Here is a 14963-nt window from a genome sequence, read left to right on the forward strand (position 1 = left end):
CTCAGGCCTAAGTGCCCAGCTCCAAGTAGTAACTTCGTGCTTGTCATAAAGATATGAGAAGTTTTATTTTTTCTTTGGATACAGTAATACATGTAAGTAATGGATTCTATCTGTCTGGCTATATGTAAGGGTGAGATCTTCCTGACTTGGTTGCAGTTTTCTTTAGTAGCTTGCCTGTGATGTACATCACTGACTGATTTAATGGTGATTCAATAATACAACTGATTCTTTTTCTGCAATTGTGGAGAAAACTATTTAGATTGGCAGGAGATTTTACTTTCGATTCTTTTTCTCTAACATGTTTCTATACCAGGATGCATTACTAAAATTTATCAGGAATCCTTATAATCCTTATAATTACCCAGAAAGAGAAATATTGCTATCTTTGTTTAAACGAGGAGTTAGGAGTGCCTGGGTGGCTTAGTTGGTTAAACGACCGACTTTGGCTCAGGTCACCATCTCACAGTTCGTGAGTTCAAGCCCTGCGTCGGGCTCTGTGCTGACAGCTCAGAGCCTGGAGCCTGCTTCTGATTCTGTGTCTCCCTCTCTTTCTGACCCTCCCCCGCTCATTCTCTGTTTCTGTCTCAATAATAAACTTTAAAAAAAATTTTTTTTAATTTAAAAAATAAACGCGGAGCTAAACTGAAACCCAAATAAAAGGAAGGTGCTGAGAGGTGCTGACAGAACTATGGATGGAACCAGGAGTTCTAACTCTGATCCTTAATGAAGAAGAGAAAATGAGAACCCAGTTATTCCCCCAAAGAGTTTAGTTTGATCTTTCAGGTAAGTGAAATGGCTCTTCCCTAAGGTTCAGTGTAATATGATGCTTCATTCTTTTTAAGGGCAGTTACTTTTGAGCATAATCCTGTAATCCTGCTGCTTGCACAAATTCAGATAAGGTCAAGGAATCAGATTTTACCCCAGTATGACCTTTTTGCTCTAAAAATAAGCCTATATTGTCCCTATAGGGAAGGGCGATGGTGCGTCTGAATAATGGCTCTTCAATTCCCAGTAGCTCCCGTGTATGCCGAGAAATTACCTAAAATACAAAATAATTTCTTAATGGGGCTAACTGAAAATATAAATTAAAGAAGCTTTACTTATTTTCCTAGGCCTCTTGAGTGCTAACCTCAAGTTATTTCTAAGGGAAAATAAAACAATGAAATAACACATGGAACTGCTTACTAGACTGGTCTTATCAAAATAAAGTCCTTATGAGAAACATCAAGTGATTTATTATCTTTTTATAAGTTTCATTTGAAGGTGTTTCTAGGCTCTTGGCAACAGCTTGCCACGGATGCGTTCATTTCTTTCTTTCAGCTGGGCAATCTGATCAGCCATAGGAGCAGATAATATGTTCAGATTAAGAGCCAAGACGATCTCTGGGAAAGTTCATAAATAACTCACCTATAAGGAGCTCAGTTAATCTGCAACTAAGAGAAAAATCATAACTCAAATAGTTATTTAATTTGACTAAAAACAAACCTCAAACACTAAAAAGCAGACATTAAAGTTCTAGCTGTTTTACTAGAATTAGAGATCTGAATTACTACAGACGGCCCTTAAGTATTCTCATTTGTAATTGGTGCTGCCACACTGAGCACCTCGTCTGGTCAGCACCTCACCCTGAATGCCCCTGACCAGGGCTGGTTCTTTCACAAATTCACTGAGATTAACAGATGGTGATCCTAGGAGGGACCCTGTAGTCATAGTCAGATTTACTCACTACTAACCAAAAGAGCTATGTGCCTACTTGCAGGCTGAGAGAGCCCAATGCCATTTAATATTCTAATGCAGAAATTAAAAGTGTTACAAAGCTACTGTTTACATGTGGGATCGGGAAATACAATCTAACCATCTCACATTGCATTCAAGTATGTCTGAAGTTCATCAATGGACCAAGAGGGACCTTTGATGGGCTATAAATTAATATAAAACTGTGAGTTCTTTCTTTAGTTCTGATAAAATATTAAGCAGCAGATTTTATTTCTGCCTAAGACTTAGAGCAATTTACTAGTAACTTACTTGAATTAGTAAGGATTATTAAACACAGGTATTCATGAAGATTATTAGAGTTTTCTAAGGATTCTTAATTCTGCATTCTAGATGGTGCCCCATGCTCAATGCAAATGGTCTCATGCAGATCTGTAACAGTTTTCAAGAGGATTCTATTATTACTATATCATCATTGTATCCTGTATTGATTATGGCTTTCAAAGGCTGCTACTCTTTTATTTGTAAGCTACTAATAGTTTTGCTTCATCATTAACAATATAATATATACTGTTTGTAGTTACCTTATGTATGTGACTATGCACATTTACATAATTGGAACCTATAATTAAACCTAAAGACATCGGGCACCTGGGTGGCTCAGTCGTTTAAGAGTCAGACTTCGGCTCACTTTGGCTCTGGTCATGATCTCGCAGTCTGTGAGTTCGAGCCCTGCAACAGGCTCTGTGCTGACAGCTGGAGCCTGAAGCCTGCTTCGGATTCTCTGTCTCCCTCTCTGCCCCTCCCCAGCTTGCACCCTGTCTCTCTCTCTTTCAAAAATAAATAAACATTACAAAAAAATTTTTAAAAACCTAAAAACATCATTGTTATGGTTCAAATATGAATTATCTATACCACCATTATTAAAACAGACTGTATAGTCTCCTTAAAATCTGCTTGTCAATTCATAAAACAATGTGGATTCATCTTTTTAAAAAATTATTTATTTATTTTTTTGGGGGGTAAGGATCGGGGTGGGAGAGAGAATCCCAAGCAGGCTCCACGCTATCAGCACAGACCCTGATGGGGGGCTTGAACCCACAAACCATGAGAACCAGACCTGGGCCAAAATCAAGAATCAGACACTTAACTGACTGAGGCTTCCACGTGCCCCAACAATGTGGATTAATTTTAAATGCATTTTGCTGTGGGGAAAAAAGCCAGACTCATAGGCTACATATTATTTGATTCCATTTATGTGACATTCTGGAAAATTTGTGTCCACATGGGATTTGCATATATATATATAGACTAAAAACAGATTAGTGGTTGCCAGGGATTGGGGTGGGATGATAGGCTCACTACTATCAAGGGGACACAAGGGGAATTTTAGGGTGACAGAATTGTTCTCTATGGTTCTGTGTGGCGGATAGGGGTGGGGGGATGGGCTGACTACCAAGGGGAGAGACACAAGGGGAATTTTAGGGTGATAGAATTGTTCTCTATGCTTCTGTGTGCTACATACATGATCCTGTGCATTTGTCAAAACCCACAAAACCATACACTGTAAAGAGTGACTTTACTGTATGCAAATTTTTAAAAAGCCAGGACGTCTCAGGAACCCATGATAGAATATAGGCTGTGGACAAATGAATATAATTGTATTACAAAGTAAGACATAATCTCACTGAAGGAGTAGGGAATAAAGCAGCTGACCTAAATAACTTGGAAAACCAGTGCTTTGTCTAGGTGGTATAAGGCTAAAGACAAAACAGCTGTAGACAAACACTGAATGTTGGTATATTTGCTTCTCATAGGTAGACATATTTATAGATAAAGAGAATCAGGTTTCTCCTGTCAGAGAAAGAAGTTATAAAGAAGCAAAGTGGGGTGAGGTAGGTAAGAGGAAGGATGGGAAGGCTAGAATGAACCCATTGGTGGTGGACTAAAGTCAGAGACAATAGTATGAACTCTGGCTTACAGAAATAAACAGAAATTTGTGTCTACATGGGATTTGCATATATATATCTATGCCAATATATATTTGCATATATATGTATATATATATATCTATATATATCTTCCTATATCTTTCTGCTCAGAGTGCCTAGAAATAGTGACACCCCCATAGCAACAAGCACAACTGGTGCCACATCTTGGTTTCTAAATTCCATTCCCTGATAAAAGCAACCCAGGGCTCCTTGGAGACATGGCTACATCCAGAGCTGCAGCAAGGAAAATAAAAACTGAGTCTGAAGTAACATATAATGCCAGAAAGTACTAGAAAAAAATAAGGGGAGCATTGTTAAAGGGACACATGGGCCAAACTGAAAGAACTCCGAAATGGAAGAGAAGGGACAATTAAACGTAGAAGAATTCCTTACAAAGGATTCCAGTTAAGCATGAAAGGAATGAGGGAACTAAAAAATCATCATCAGAACAACATAGTAATAACTGTTACAGGCAAGACCCACTGAGGGATGCTAAAATTAGTGGGCCAGACTTTAAAGAGAAACCAATTTGCATAACCTCAAACTATCTTCTTCAGTATATTTATTACTGTGGTAGTTTTACTATATGTCCATAAACTCTGGTACTCCTCCCTCTAGGAGCTGGATCTTAATTCCCCTCTCTCTGAGTGCAGGCCTGACCTACTAACTCACTCCTAGTGAACAGAATATGAAAAGGTAAACACAGTAACTTTATAATGAAGAAACCTGGCAGATGCCACCTTAACCAAGTGATGAAGGTTCATATCTCCAGTAATATAGCCCGGTGATATCATGTACTCCCTGATGAGATGAGATGCGATGAAAAGGGCTCATGGCCTCTGTGACAGTCTCCCCCAGAAGCATATCTTCATGAGAAACACGAAACAAACTAAAATTGGGGGAAATCTTCAAAAAACCTGACCACTACTTTTCAAAGTATCAAGGCCTTGAAAGACAAAGATCAAGAAACTGTCTCATAGGCACTTCAGCTCAGGTCACGATCTCATGATTCGTGGGTTCCAGCCCTGCGTCAGGCTTCACACTGCCAGTGCAGAGCCTGCTTGGGATTCTCTCTCTCCCTCTCTTCCTGCTCAACTTGCACTTCTCTCACTCTCGAAATAAATAACTTTATGAAAAAAAAAGAGAGAAACTGTCACATATTGGAGAAGACTAAGGAAACAATGACAACTAAAAACAAAGTCGTATCCCCAGTTGGATTCTGGAACAAAAAAAAGGACATCAGTGGAAAAATTGCAGAAATCTGAATAAAGTCTGTAATTTACTTAATAATACTATGCCAATGTTAATTTCTTTGTTTTAATTAAATGTCCCATGGTTACATAAGATGTCAACATTAGGGAATGCTAGGTTAAGAGTATATAGGAACTTTGTACTATCTTTGCAACTCTTCTATAAAACTAAAATTATTTGAAAATTGAAAGTTAAAAAAATATTTTTAGGGGCGCCTGGGTGGCTCAGTCAGTTAAGCATCTGACTTCAGCTCAGGTCATGATCTCACAGTTTGTGGGTTCAAGCCCCGCGTCGGGCTCTGTGCTGACAGCTAGCTCAGAGCCTGGAGCCTGTTTCAGATTCTGTGTCTTCCTCTCTCTCTGCCCCTCCCCTGCTCGCACTGTCTCTTCTCTCTCTCAGAAATAAATAAAAAAATACATTTATTTTCATCTTGTGATAATTTGCTCACATATTATGAATCTGTGCTATTCAAATGGTTTGAAATAAGGCAAGTGTAGTAAAACTGCTGGGATATAAAGCGTATAAGGCTATATTGTATAATATAAAATCATGCATACAAAAGGAATAATAAATTCACCTGTGTTCCTCCCCAAATATACCACAGAGTTCTTTTGTTCACTTGATGGAGTGAACCAGTTAAAAATATTTTGAGAATTGGGGCACCTGGGTGGCTCAGTCGGTTAAGTGTCTAACTCTTGATTTAGACTCAGGCTATGATCTCGCAGTTGTGAGATTGAGCCCTTCATCAGGCTGAGCTGGGCGTGAAGCTTGCTTGAGATTCTCTCTCTCCCTTTCCCAGTGTCCCTTTCCCCTGTGTGCGTATGCATGCTCTCTCTCTCAAAAATGTTTTTGTTTTGAGGTTTTCTTTTCTCTTTTTTTTTTTTAATGTTTTTATTTATTTCTAGGAGACAGAGAGACCGCGTGAGCAGGGGAGGGTCAGAGAGAGAGGGGGTCACAGACTCTGAAACAGGCTCCAGGCTCTGAGCTGGCAGTCAGCACAGAGCCCGACGCGGAACCGTGAGATCATGACCTAAGCGAAAGTCGGACGCTTAACTGACTAAGCCACCCAGGCGCCCCTGTTTTGAGGTTTTCTAACAGACAAAGCTGAAGCACGCATAATGCTATCTTGTTTAGCTTGTCTCTAGAACAAATAAGACTGACTTCCTTTCCCCTTTTTACCTCATTAAATCTCATCATTAAATGGGAATGATGAGATAGTAGTTTCAAGAGATCCTTTGGCCAGGTTCAAAGAAAAATTAGTGTTTCTTCCCTTCTGTACTCCCCATCAGTCTCACCTACCCTGTTAGCTCTTTTCTCATCTCAGTATGTTGGAGGAAGGGCAAAGGGAAAGGTAAGTTCTTTCTGCAGGTGAGGTATGAATAACTGCAAAGTTAAGGAAGTAAAAGGAAGTTGAAGAGAATAGAAACTGGCCGTATGTTAACTGCAAGGCTGGTAAATGGGATGCACCGTTCAAATGTGGTTCAATTTCTTAGCAGCATGCCCAGAATTGTGCACACTCAAGCCACCTGCTCTTTCCCCAGTCCTGATACTCTGCCAAAGTCCATGAATGATGACATGGGAGAGTTATTATGGAAAAGAGTATTACACTGTGTGTTGTTATGGGATGAATTTTGGATATACTAGGTGCTATAATTATAATGGTGAGATTAAAAATGCTTACAGATCAGTAAGAAAGATTTCTATAGCATACTTAAGTGTTGGGGAATGTGATAAGAAGATATGACTGCTGACCCATGAGCTGGACCTGGGCACTCAGAGGCTCCTTACCCTCTCCCCTGTCCTTGGAATGTGGGCTCACTTGCCTTTCCTGCTTCCAGAGGCTGCTCTAAGGACATGGCCTTGGCAATGTGATGTGGTGTTGAAAACACCTGCACAGTATACATGACTGAGCCCCATTAGGGCCTCTTTATAAACTTTTATCATTCATCTTGTTGCCACCCAAGAGAAACCTCATATGTAAATTCTCCTTGTTATTTATTAAAGCAGCCACCTACCAACCTGAAGTGGCCTACATCTTTCTTCAGTCTCTCCCTGCCCTCTGAGTACAGGGGCCAATTTCAGATTACACAACGAAAGCTCCCAAAGGGGTTGAGAACCAACAGTAAGTTCATGTATGATCTCTAAAAAGTTATCTGTGTCATAGTGTATAAATAGCTTTTTATACAGTGGACCTAAGTGTCAAGCAAAGCTTTTCTAAGATACCTTTAAATGTCTTGATCTTTATTGCTCTAGCGTCAAGGAGAGGCCACACTTTGGTGACTTTGATAAATATTCTGAAGTTTGTTTATTCAAAGTTCTTGAGGTATAAGGATAGATCACTGGATTCATCATTTACTCTTGAGGATTTCAATTTTTGAAAAAATGTTTACTTATTTGACAGAAAGAGAGAGAGCATGAGCAGGGGAGAGGCAAAGAGAGAGGGAGAGAGAATCCCAAGCTGTCAGTGCAGACCCCAACATGGAGCTTGATCTCACAAACCATGAGATCATGACCTGAGCCGAAATTAAGAGTCAGATGCTTAACTCACTGAGCCACCCAGGTGCCCCAATTTTTTTTTAACTGGACTTTATACCCAATGTGGGTCTTGAATTCACAACCCTGACGTCAAGAGTTGCATGCTCTACCGCCCTAGCCAGCCATGTATCCCAACTCCTTCAAGACCAGAAAAGCAAAATTAGGCTTTTCTTATTGCATTGTTGATACTGTATTTTTGGAATCAGAACATCAAAGGAGCACAATGAATTGGCAGACTCTGAAAAATGCTTTCTCATGATAAGAAGCTCAAATTCTTGGTATTTAAACATTTCAGGAATTTGTATTACAAGTCACTATTTTGCTAATTTGGTTCCTTATTTTTATTTAGAAAATCCAGTACACTAAAAGTGTAAGTAGAAATTAGAGCTCATAAGCATAGTTGTATCATCTCTGAACATAAAAAGAGGAAGATATTTATCTGGTGGTACTTGGTAGCTATGTGAGGGTATGGTTGGAAATACCAACTTGTAATAAGTGGTCCTTTCCTATGTTACGTGTGTAGTGGTTCATGGTTATAAATTTAGACAGGCATTATAGTATAGTGGTTTACAGTATATATAGATATTATATATTTTGTTGTTGTTGTTGAGAGAGGGAGTATATGTGCATACACATAGCAGTGGAGGGGAAGAGGGAGAGAAAGACTTTTAAGCAGCCTCTATGCCCAGAGTGCAGCTGCCTGGGGCTTGATCTCACAATTGTGAGATCATGACTGTGAGCTCATGACCTGAGCCTAAATCAGGAGTCATACTCAACCAACTGACCCACTCAGGTGCCCCTATAGTATAGTGTTTTAAATAGAGCATGGAAGTCACACAGAATGGATTTGAATCCTCGCTTTTCAACTTACTATCTAAATACTCTTGTGTAAATTGCTTCACCTTTCTGGGCCTTAGTTTTCTCTTCTGTAAAATGGGGATTAAGTGAAACAATATATGTATGATGCCCAACACATAGTAAGCACTCAGAGGATAACTCTTAGCAGAGTTCAAAAGATTAAATGTTCACTTGGGACTATGAGTTTAATAATTTAAAGGATTTCTTTATATCTTGTTGCCAGGAAAAGGGCTTAGGTATTACTAAGTATAATTTTTTAAATTTCCTAAATCATATGACTTATGGAAATACATGGGTTTTAGTGCTTGATCAAGAGTCACCTAGGGAACAAATTCCAGGGCCCATCCCAGACCTAATGAATCAAAAATCTCTGGAGCATGGCGTCTAGGATTTTTTTTTTTTTAAATCTCATCTAATTCTGAAGACTGTCCAAGTTTGAGAACCACTGAGGCAGAGCTTATGGGCAAGAGTATACTGAGTGAAACCACTGGTACATTGGGGTGGGGGATATTACAAGTAAGATTATAGATGAGTTCATGTGTGTGAAGCTTTGTTAACTATAAAACACTATAAATGGCAGGTACTGCTATCCAAAGAAGCATAATCATGGATTGCTGGTGCTGGAAAGGTCTTAAATTGAGGTCCAGTGAGGTTGATGTAACGTGTTTCAAAGTTAGGCAGCAAAGCAGCCAAACATGTATGATGTTATATACGTGGCAAATGGGTGTTAGAAATGTAAAATGTATGGAGCTTTGGGGGAGGGAAGACTGGGGCTGGGGAGGTCAGGAAAGACTTCATAGGGAAGTAAGAAATGAGCTGGGTCCTGAAGGATGGTTAAGGTTCAAATTAGTCATCCAGGGGGCAAGGGGACCGAGCAGAAATGCAGACCGAGGAATGCACAAGGCAAATTTTCAAGGGTGTGAGTCAGAGCCGTGAGGCTGAGCAGAAGACTCATGCAGAGGAGTGGTAGGGGAAAGAATGGTGGCTGGAGAAAACCTGCCAAGTACCTTGAGTCCTAAGCTGAAGAACTGAGACTATCTTGTAAGCACAAGGGATCCAAAGGTTTCTAAGTAATATATGAATAGTTGGAAGATGAGAGTCTAATAGCAGGAGGCTACTGGAATGTTCTCGGATGAAGCAATAGAAGTCTGAACAAGTGGGACTGAACAGTGGGAATGGAGAAAACCAGATGCTGTACAAAGAACTGGATCGTTCTTGGGATCTCTGTGGGGATCAAAGGAGAGAGAGGAACAAACCATTGTGAGCTAGGGGAGGGGTGTGGGGCAGGGATTGGGATTATGATCACACCACTGACAGAAAGAACAGGCGGTTGGTTTGGGGTAGATGGTGGCATTGTTACATTACTCCACAGGGAAACATTAAATGCAACTCACCTTCATGTCCTCAAAATCCGTTATCCCCATCTGAGGGAGGTTTGAGCAGTTTACATGAATGAGCTTTCGGCCACTGATGAAGTTGGTGGTAAAACACTCCTGTTAGTACAACAAGAACACCACTCAAATGATTTATGGCAAATAGCAGGAAGAAAAGAAAGAAAAGAAAGGAGGAAAGAAAGAAAGAAGGGAGGGTGGGAAGGAGAAGAAAGAATTGGGGGAAGAGAAGGAACGGAGAGACAAATCATGTTTGTTTCTGGTTCAATACAGAGAAAAAATTTTAATTAAATTTTAAATCAAATTTAAATTTAATAATAATCCTATTAATCCCACATACTTTCCACCTGAGCTCTTGGTTACATTTCATACTGCTCCTTAATTTTTTTTTTTTTTTTGCACAACTAGCGCTTCTTTCACACCTCAATTACATTTCTGAGTACCAGGGTGCAAAAGACTTCAGATCTTGTGTTGTTTTGTGGCCGTCTAAGAACATAGTTGGCATCAATGAAATAAGATTCACTCTTATCTTTTTTTTCCAGCTTCTTCTCTTTTCAAAAATTTTATTATTTTTTTTTATTGAAGTATAGTTGGCATTAACTCTATCTTTTTAATAGAACTACTCTTGGTGAACTATTTACATTAATACTGTTAGGTGCTCATGATACATGTGACATATTTGGGACACTTAAGATCAGTAGTACAACTTAAAGGAGCTGACACTAAACTTGACAAAGTACCAAAAGTCTACCTTGGACAAAATCTGTCAGAAAAATACTTACCTATGAAAAGAGGCCTATACAATTTTTTTAGTCTTTATTCAAGAATTGCAAAGAAGTATGCTTACTGTGATAAATAGGGAAACAAATGTGACCCTCCCTTCCTCTATCAAAATACGAAATACATCAGTGGAAAAGCCAAAATTAAAATCCAGGTTGCCTCTACCATAGTCCAGGACTTTTCTATGCTCCTTCTAGGGAAGAAGGGGCATGAGCTCAGGAAAGGGTAAGAGGAATAAGAGGTAGAAGGATGAGAGCATGCGATCTTTAAAAATGTTACTTTTGTATACCTTGTATTGAGGAAAGCCTAGCTTGCCAATCCACTCTGCAACTTTCTCTGGGCTCCAATTGAGATACTCAAATTGCAGCTCAATCCTTCCTTTTGGTGGGGTTTCTTCTTCTTCTTTGTGTGCCAGTTCCTTCAACTCTGGAGACAAATCTTCCACAATTTCATCAAAAGACTCTCTTAAATCCCTCTGAGAATCTGAGACATATGAGTAGATGTCACTACTGGTATCAGTAATCTCAAGCAGTTTATCCATTTTGGAGAATTCATAACTTGTACTCATTGAGTCTAATTCACTTATTGTGAGAGACCCAAACATGGAGTCTCTTTGAGCTTTCTTGGTTTCTTTTACTGACCACATTCCTGTTTGATAGTCAGAGTACTCTAGCTGATCCTTGTCGATAGAATGTTTAGATTTGACTGGCTCTGGCCTATCTTCCTTAGAAAATGCTACATATGTCTCTCTTCTTAGTGGTAGTTTGGCTTTATCACGTAACTCTAGATCCTTCTCTGTAGCTTCCTCTGTTTGTGTCTTCTCTTGAGCCTCTGGTTGGGTCTTCTGTGGCAGCACCTGACCTGTTTCCTTAGTTGATTTTCTTGATTTTTTCTTTGGAAACTTTGGTTTAGTCTGTTCTGGTGGCTCTAGACCTTTCTCTTCTGTTGACTCTCTTACTGTCTCCTCTGATTTGGGCTTCTCTGGTGGTGCTAGTCCTATCTCCTCAGTTGCTTTCCTCTGCTTATCTTTTTGATCTGATGGTTTAGTGTCCTCTAGTGGTTCTAAAATTTTCTTCACAGTTGATTCTCTCAGTGTCTCTTCTTGAACTTCTGGTTTGGTCTTTCCTGAAGGCTCTAGACCTGTTTCCTTGATTGGTTTTCTTGATTGTTCCTCAGGAAATTCTGATTTGGTCACTTCTAGTGGCTCTAGAAGTTTCTCCTCAGTTGATTTCCTTTGTGTCGCTTCACTAGACTTAGTTGGTTTCTGGTCTAGAAACTTTAATTCAGTCCACTGAGGTGGCTCTGTCTGTTTCTCCTCAATTGATTTTCTTTGATCCTCCTCTGGAATCTCTGTTTTAGTCTCTTCTGGGGGCTCTGGACCTGCCTTCTCAGTAGACTTTCTTGGTTTCTCCTTTGGAAACTCTGGTTTAGTCTGTTCAAGTGGCTCTGTCTCTTTCTCCTCAGTTGACTTTCTTTGTATCTCCTGTGGAAGCTTTGGTTTAGTTTCTTCTGGAGGCTCTAGACCCGACTCTTCAGTTTCTCTTGGTTTCCCTTCTGGAAACTCTGGTTTTTCCTGCTCAGATGGCTCAGTCCTTTTCTCCCTTGATGACTTTCTCTGTGCTTCTTTTGGAATCTCTGGTGTGGTCATTTCTGGCGGCTGCAGATCTGCCTCTTCAATTGATTTTCTTGACTTCTCACTTGGAAATTCAGGTTTGGTCTGCTCTAGAGGTTCTAGACCTGTTTCTTCATGTTGTGCTGTAAGTGAATCCTCCAAAACTTCCAGTTTGGTCTCTTCTTGCAACTCTAACCTAGTCTCACTGATTGAGGCCCCTTTGGTCTCCTTTAGTAGCTCCAGATCTGTTTCCTCAGCTGACTGTATGTGTACGTCCTCTCTAAGATCTAGTTTGGCCTCCTCTGGTGACTCTAAGCCTGGCTCTTCCTTATCATACATAAGGACATCCGAATCTATGAAAAGCTCTTCCATCTCTCTGAGTGTCTCTGACTGTGCCTCCTGGGACATTCCTGGATCAATCTTGCTAGAAAGGTCTATCTCTGACTCCTTGGTAATCTTTTCCTCAGACACGCTGGTCAGTTTTAAGTGTGGGTGTACGTCCTCTGACGCCCCCTCACCCTCCGATTCTGGCTGTGTCTCCTGGTCAATCTGTACAGGTACCACCGGGCCTACCTCTGCCGTGGTGTCAGCTTCGCCATCTTGAACCATTTTAAGAGACCTGGCCGGTTTGAGGTCTTCATACTCCAGGTCTTCTTCATCCGGGCCTCAATCGTAATACTTTCGGACTTCAGCCATGACGCACATTGGCCGACGCGCCCAGGCCTCCTAGCAACCCCAACTTCCGATAGCGTCTCTATGGATACCATGATTTCCGGTCGGGTCTTCCTGAATCTTCCCAAGGTTTTGTTTGTTCTGTCAAGCCCTGACTGAAAACCTGCGATCGAAAGCACGCAGTCACCGTCCCCACGTCCGCGTCGCCAGCCTCCGCTGCCTAAAGCCCCTGCGGCCGCTCCGGGCCAACGCTCGGCCCCTTCCGGCCCGCGGGCTCCGCTCGGCTCCTCCCGGCGCGCCGCCGCCGCGCTCGCTCGGCCTTCGGCTGTTTCCGGAGCCACTCGCTGCTGGCGGCAGAGGCGCTCTNCCTTTCTCCTATCGGCCCAGCTGGCGGTGACGGGTCTGGTCTGCCCCCGGCGCCTCTTGAGCTCGCCCGCTGATCCCTCCGGGTCGCGGACCCCAGCCCCGCTGGCCTCGCTGCTCCTTGCTGGCGGCCCCGCACCCCGCTCCCCATGTCGGCGCGCGCTCTCTGCCCGCGGCCGGCTGGGGAGCCTGGCCTTCCCCTGGCCTGAGCCCCGCTGGGTCCCGGCCCCCGCACGCCGGCCCCCGCGCCTCGCTGCCCGCCCCCTCCGTCGCTCCGGGGGCGGGAGCCGGTAGGCTCCGGAGGTCTTCTGAGTGAACGTCATGGCCGGAGCCAAGGCGGGACATAGGGGCTGACTTAGGGACTCTGGCGACCTCCCTCATTCGCCACCCTCCTGGTTCGGGCGACGGCCCCCGGTTCTGCCCACGGGAGTTCCTCGGCATGGGTTCGGCGTCCAGGGGCGAAGGGTGCCTCTGGCGCACGTCACCTTTCGTGCCTCCATATGCTCACCGCACAAGGAAACTCAGAGGGTGGGGGGAGACAGCTGGTCTCGCCAAGTGGCAAGTATAAATTAATTTTCCCAGTCTGAAATTAAAATAGGCACCGTAAACTGTAGCGGTAGAGGTGGCGCCCGGGTCAAAGTGTGAATCTTCAGTTTACTGATCAAGTGACATTGGGCACGTCACTGCGCCCTGTCTCCGTCTCCTCATCTGTCAAATGTGGGTGCTAATAGTACCTGTCTGATAAGACTGCTGGGGGAATTCCATGAGACACTAAGGGTGAGGCACTGGTGCCCAGCTCCTGGTACATACCGTACTCGTGGTATTCGCCATTAAGAGAATAAGGTGCTGTCACAGGTGTCCCTGGACATGTGTCTTCCAGCACGGTGGTTTTTTTCCTCTGTCCCAAATATCTCCCGTCTTCTAATGCTACTTCAGTCTCTCTCTCTCACCTTGGAATCACCCAGCTTTTCCCTGTGACCTTGTTCTCTTACTTTAAAATATCTAACCATGTTTGTCTCTTTTCCTTCATATGAACTCCTATGCTTCGTGGTATATTCAAAATTGATGACATGTATCTAACATTATAGCAATAAACTTTTTAAGCATAATCTCTGAAAGACTCAGCAAATGAGCACTCAGAGTCTCATAAACATCTGTCCCTTGCATCTGTCAATATTTATAAGTTGAGGCCTTTTTTTTTAACTTCCCCTTTAGCTCCTTGTGTGCTTATGGCAAACAAACCCAATCGTTTTAAATAGAAAAGTCTTAAGAATAGGACTGTATTGGAGGATGGTAGCTGTGTCTCTTGAGTGTGTCTCCTCTCCCCCTCACCCCTTTTCACTGGTTCCTGAATTCTCTTTTTGTTTCCAGGACGGGGATAAAAATACTTCTGGTTAGTTTCTTCCTCTTGTACTTAGCAAAGTGAGTGTTGGTTTCTTCTTCTGTCATGTAGGGGTTTGTTACTGTGGCCCAGAGCAATTGTTGCTCTTAAAACAATAGTAATGATAACTTACATTAATTGAATGCTTACTCTGTACCAGAAAGTGGGAAAATATTTACTTGTATTGTCCGATTTAATCCTCTCAAGAGAGTCATTTTTTCCCCATTTTATTCATTTAATTAATTAATTTATTAGAGAGAGAGGGAGTGCTAGCAGGGGAGAGGGGCAGAGGGAGAGAGAGAGCATTTTATAAAAAAAATTTTTTTTTTAACATTTATTCACTTTTGAGAGACAGAGAATGAGTGGGGAAGGGGCAGAGAGAGAGGGAGACACAGAATCCAAAACAGGCTCCAGGC

The 14963-nt window shown here is 42.0% G+C and overlaps 1 protein-coding gene across 5 annotated transcripts in view; it reads right to left on the reverse strand.

Annotated features, from left to right (window-relative positions):
• Positions 1–13163, reverse strand: part of SAMD15 (sterile alpha motif domain containing 15) — a 16075-nt gene extending 2912 nt beyond the window's left edge. The window contains exons 1-4 of one of the 5 annotated variants that reach the window (XR_013331753.1): positions 10809–13163; positions 9743–9841; positions 2026–2145; positions 927–1039 (exon numbers count right to left, since the gene is read on the reverse strand). Coding sequence is in view for 3 of the 5 variants with exons in the window: in XM_077750746.1 (XP_077606872.1) it covers positions 848–1039; positions 9743–9841; positions 10809–12740 (2223 nt within the window). In the remaining 2 variants the exon portion in view is untranslated. Of the gene's footprint in view, positions 1–788; positions 1040–1212; positions 1434–2025; positions 2146–9742; positions 9842–10808 lie in introns of those variants that run through there. The other 4 variants (XR_013331752.1, XM_077750746.1, XM_077750750.1 and 1 more) reach the window with 4 other exon arrangements.
• Between the last annotated feature and the right edge of the window lie 1800 nt (positions 13164–14963).

This window comes from Crocuta crocuta, unplaced genomic scaffold (genome assembly GCF_008692635.1).
Source record: "Crocuta crocuta isolate KB4526 unplaced genomic scaffold, BGI_CrCroc_1.0 scaffold186, whole genome shotgun sequence".
Taxonomy (NCBI): Eukaryota; Metazoa; Chordata; class Mammalia; order Carnivora; family Hyaenidae; genus Crocuta; species Crocuta crocuta.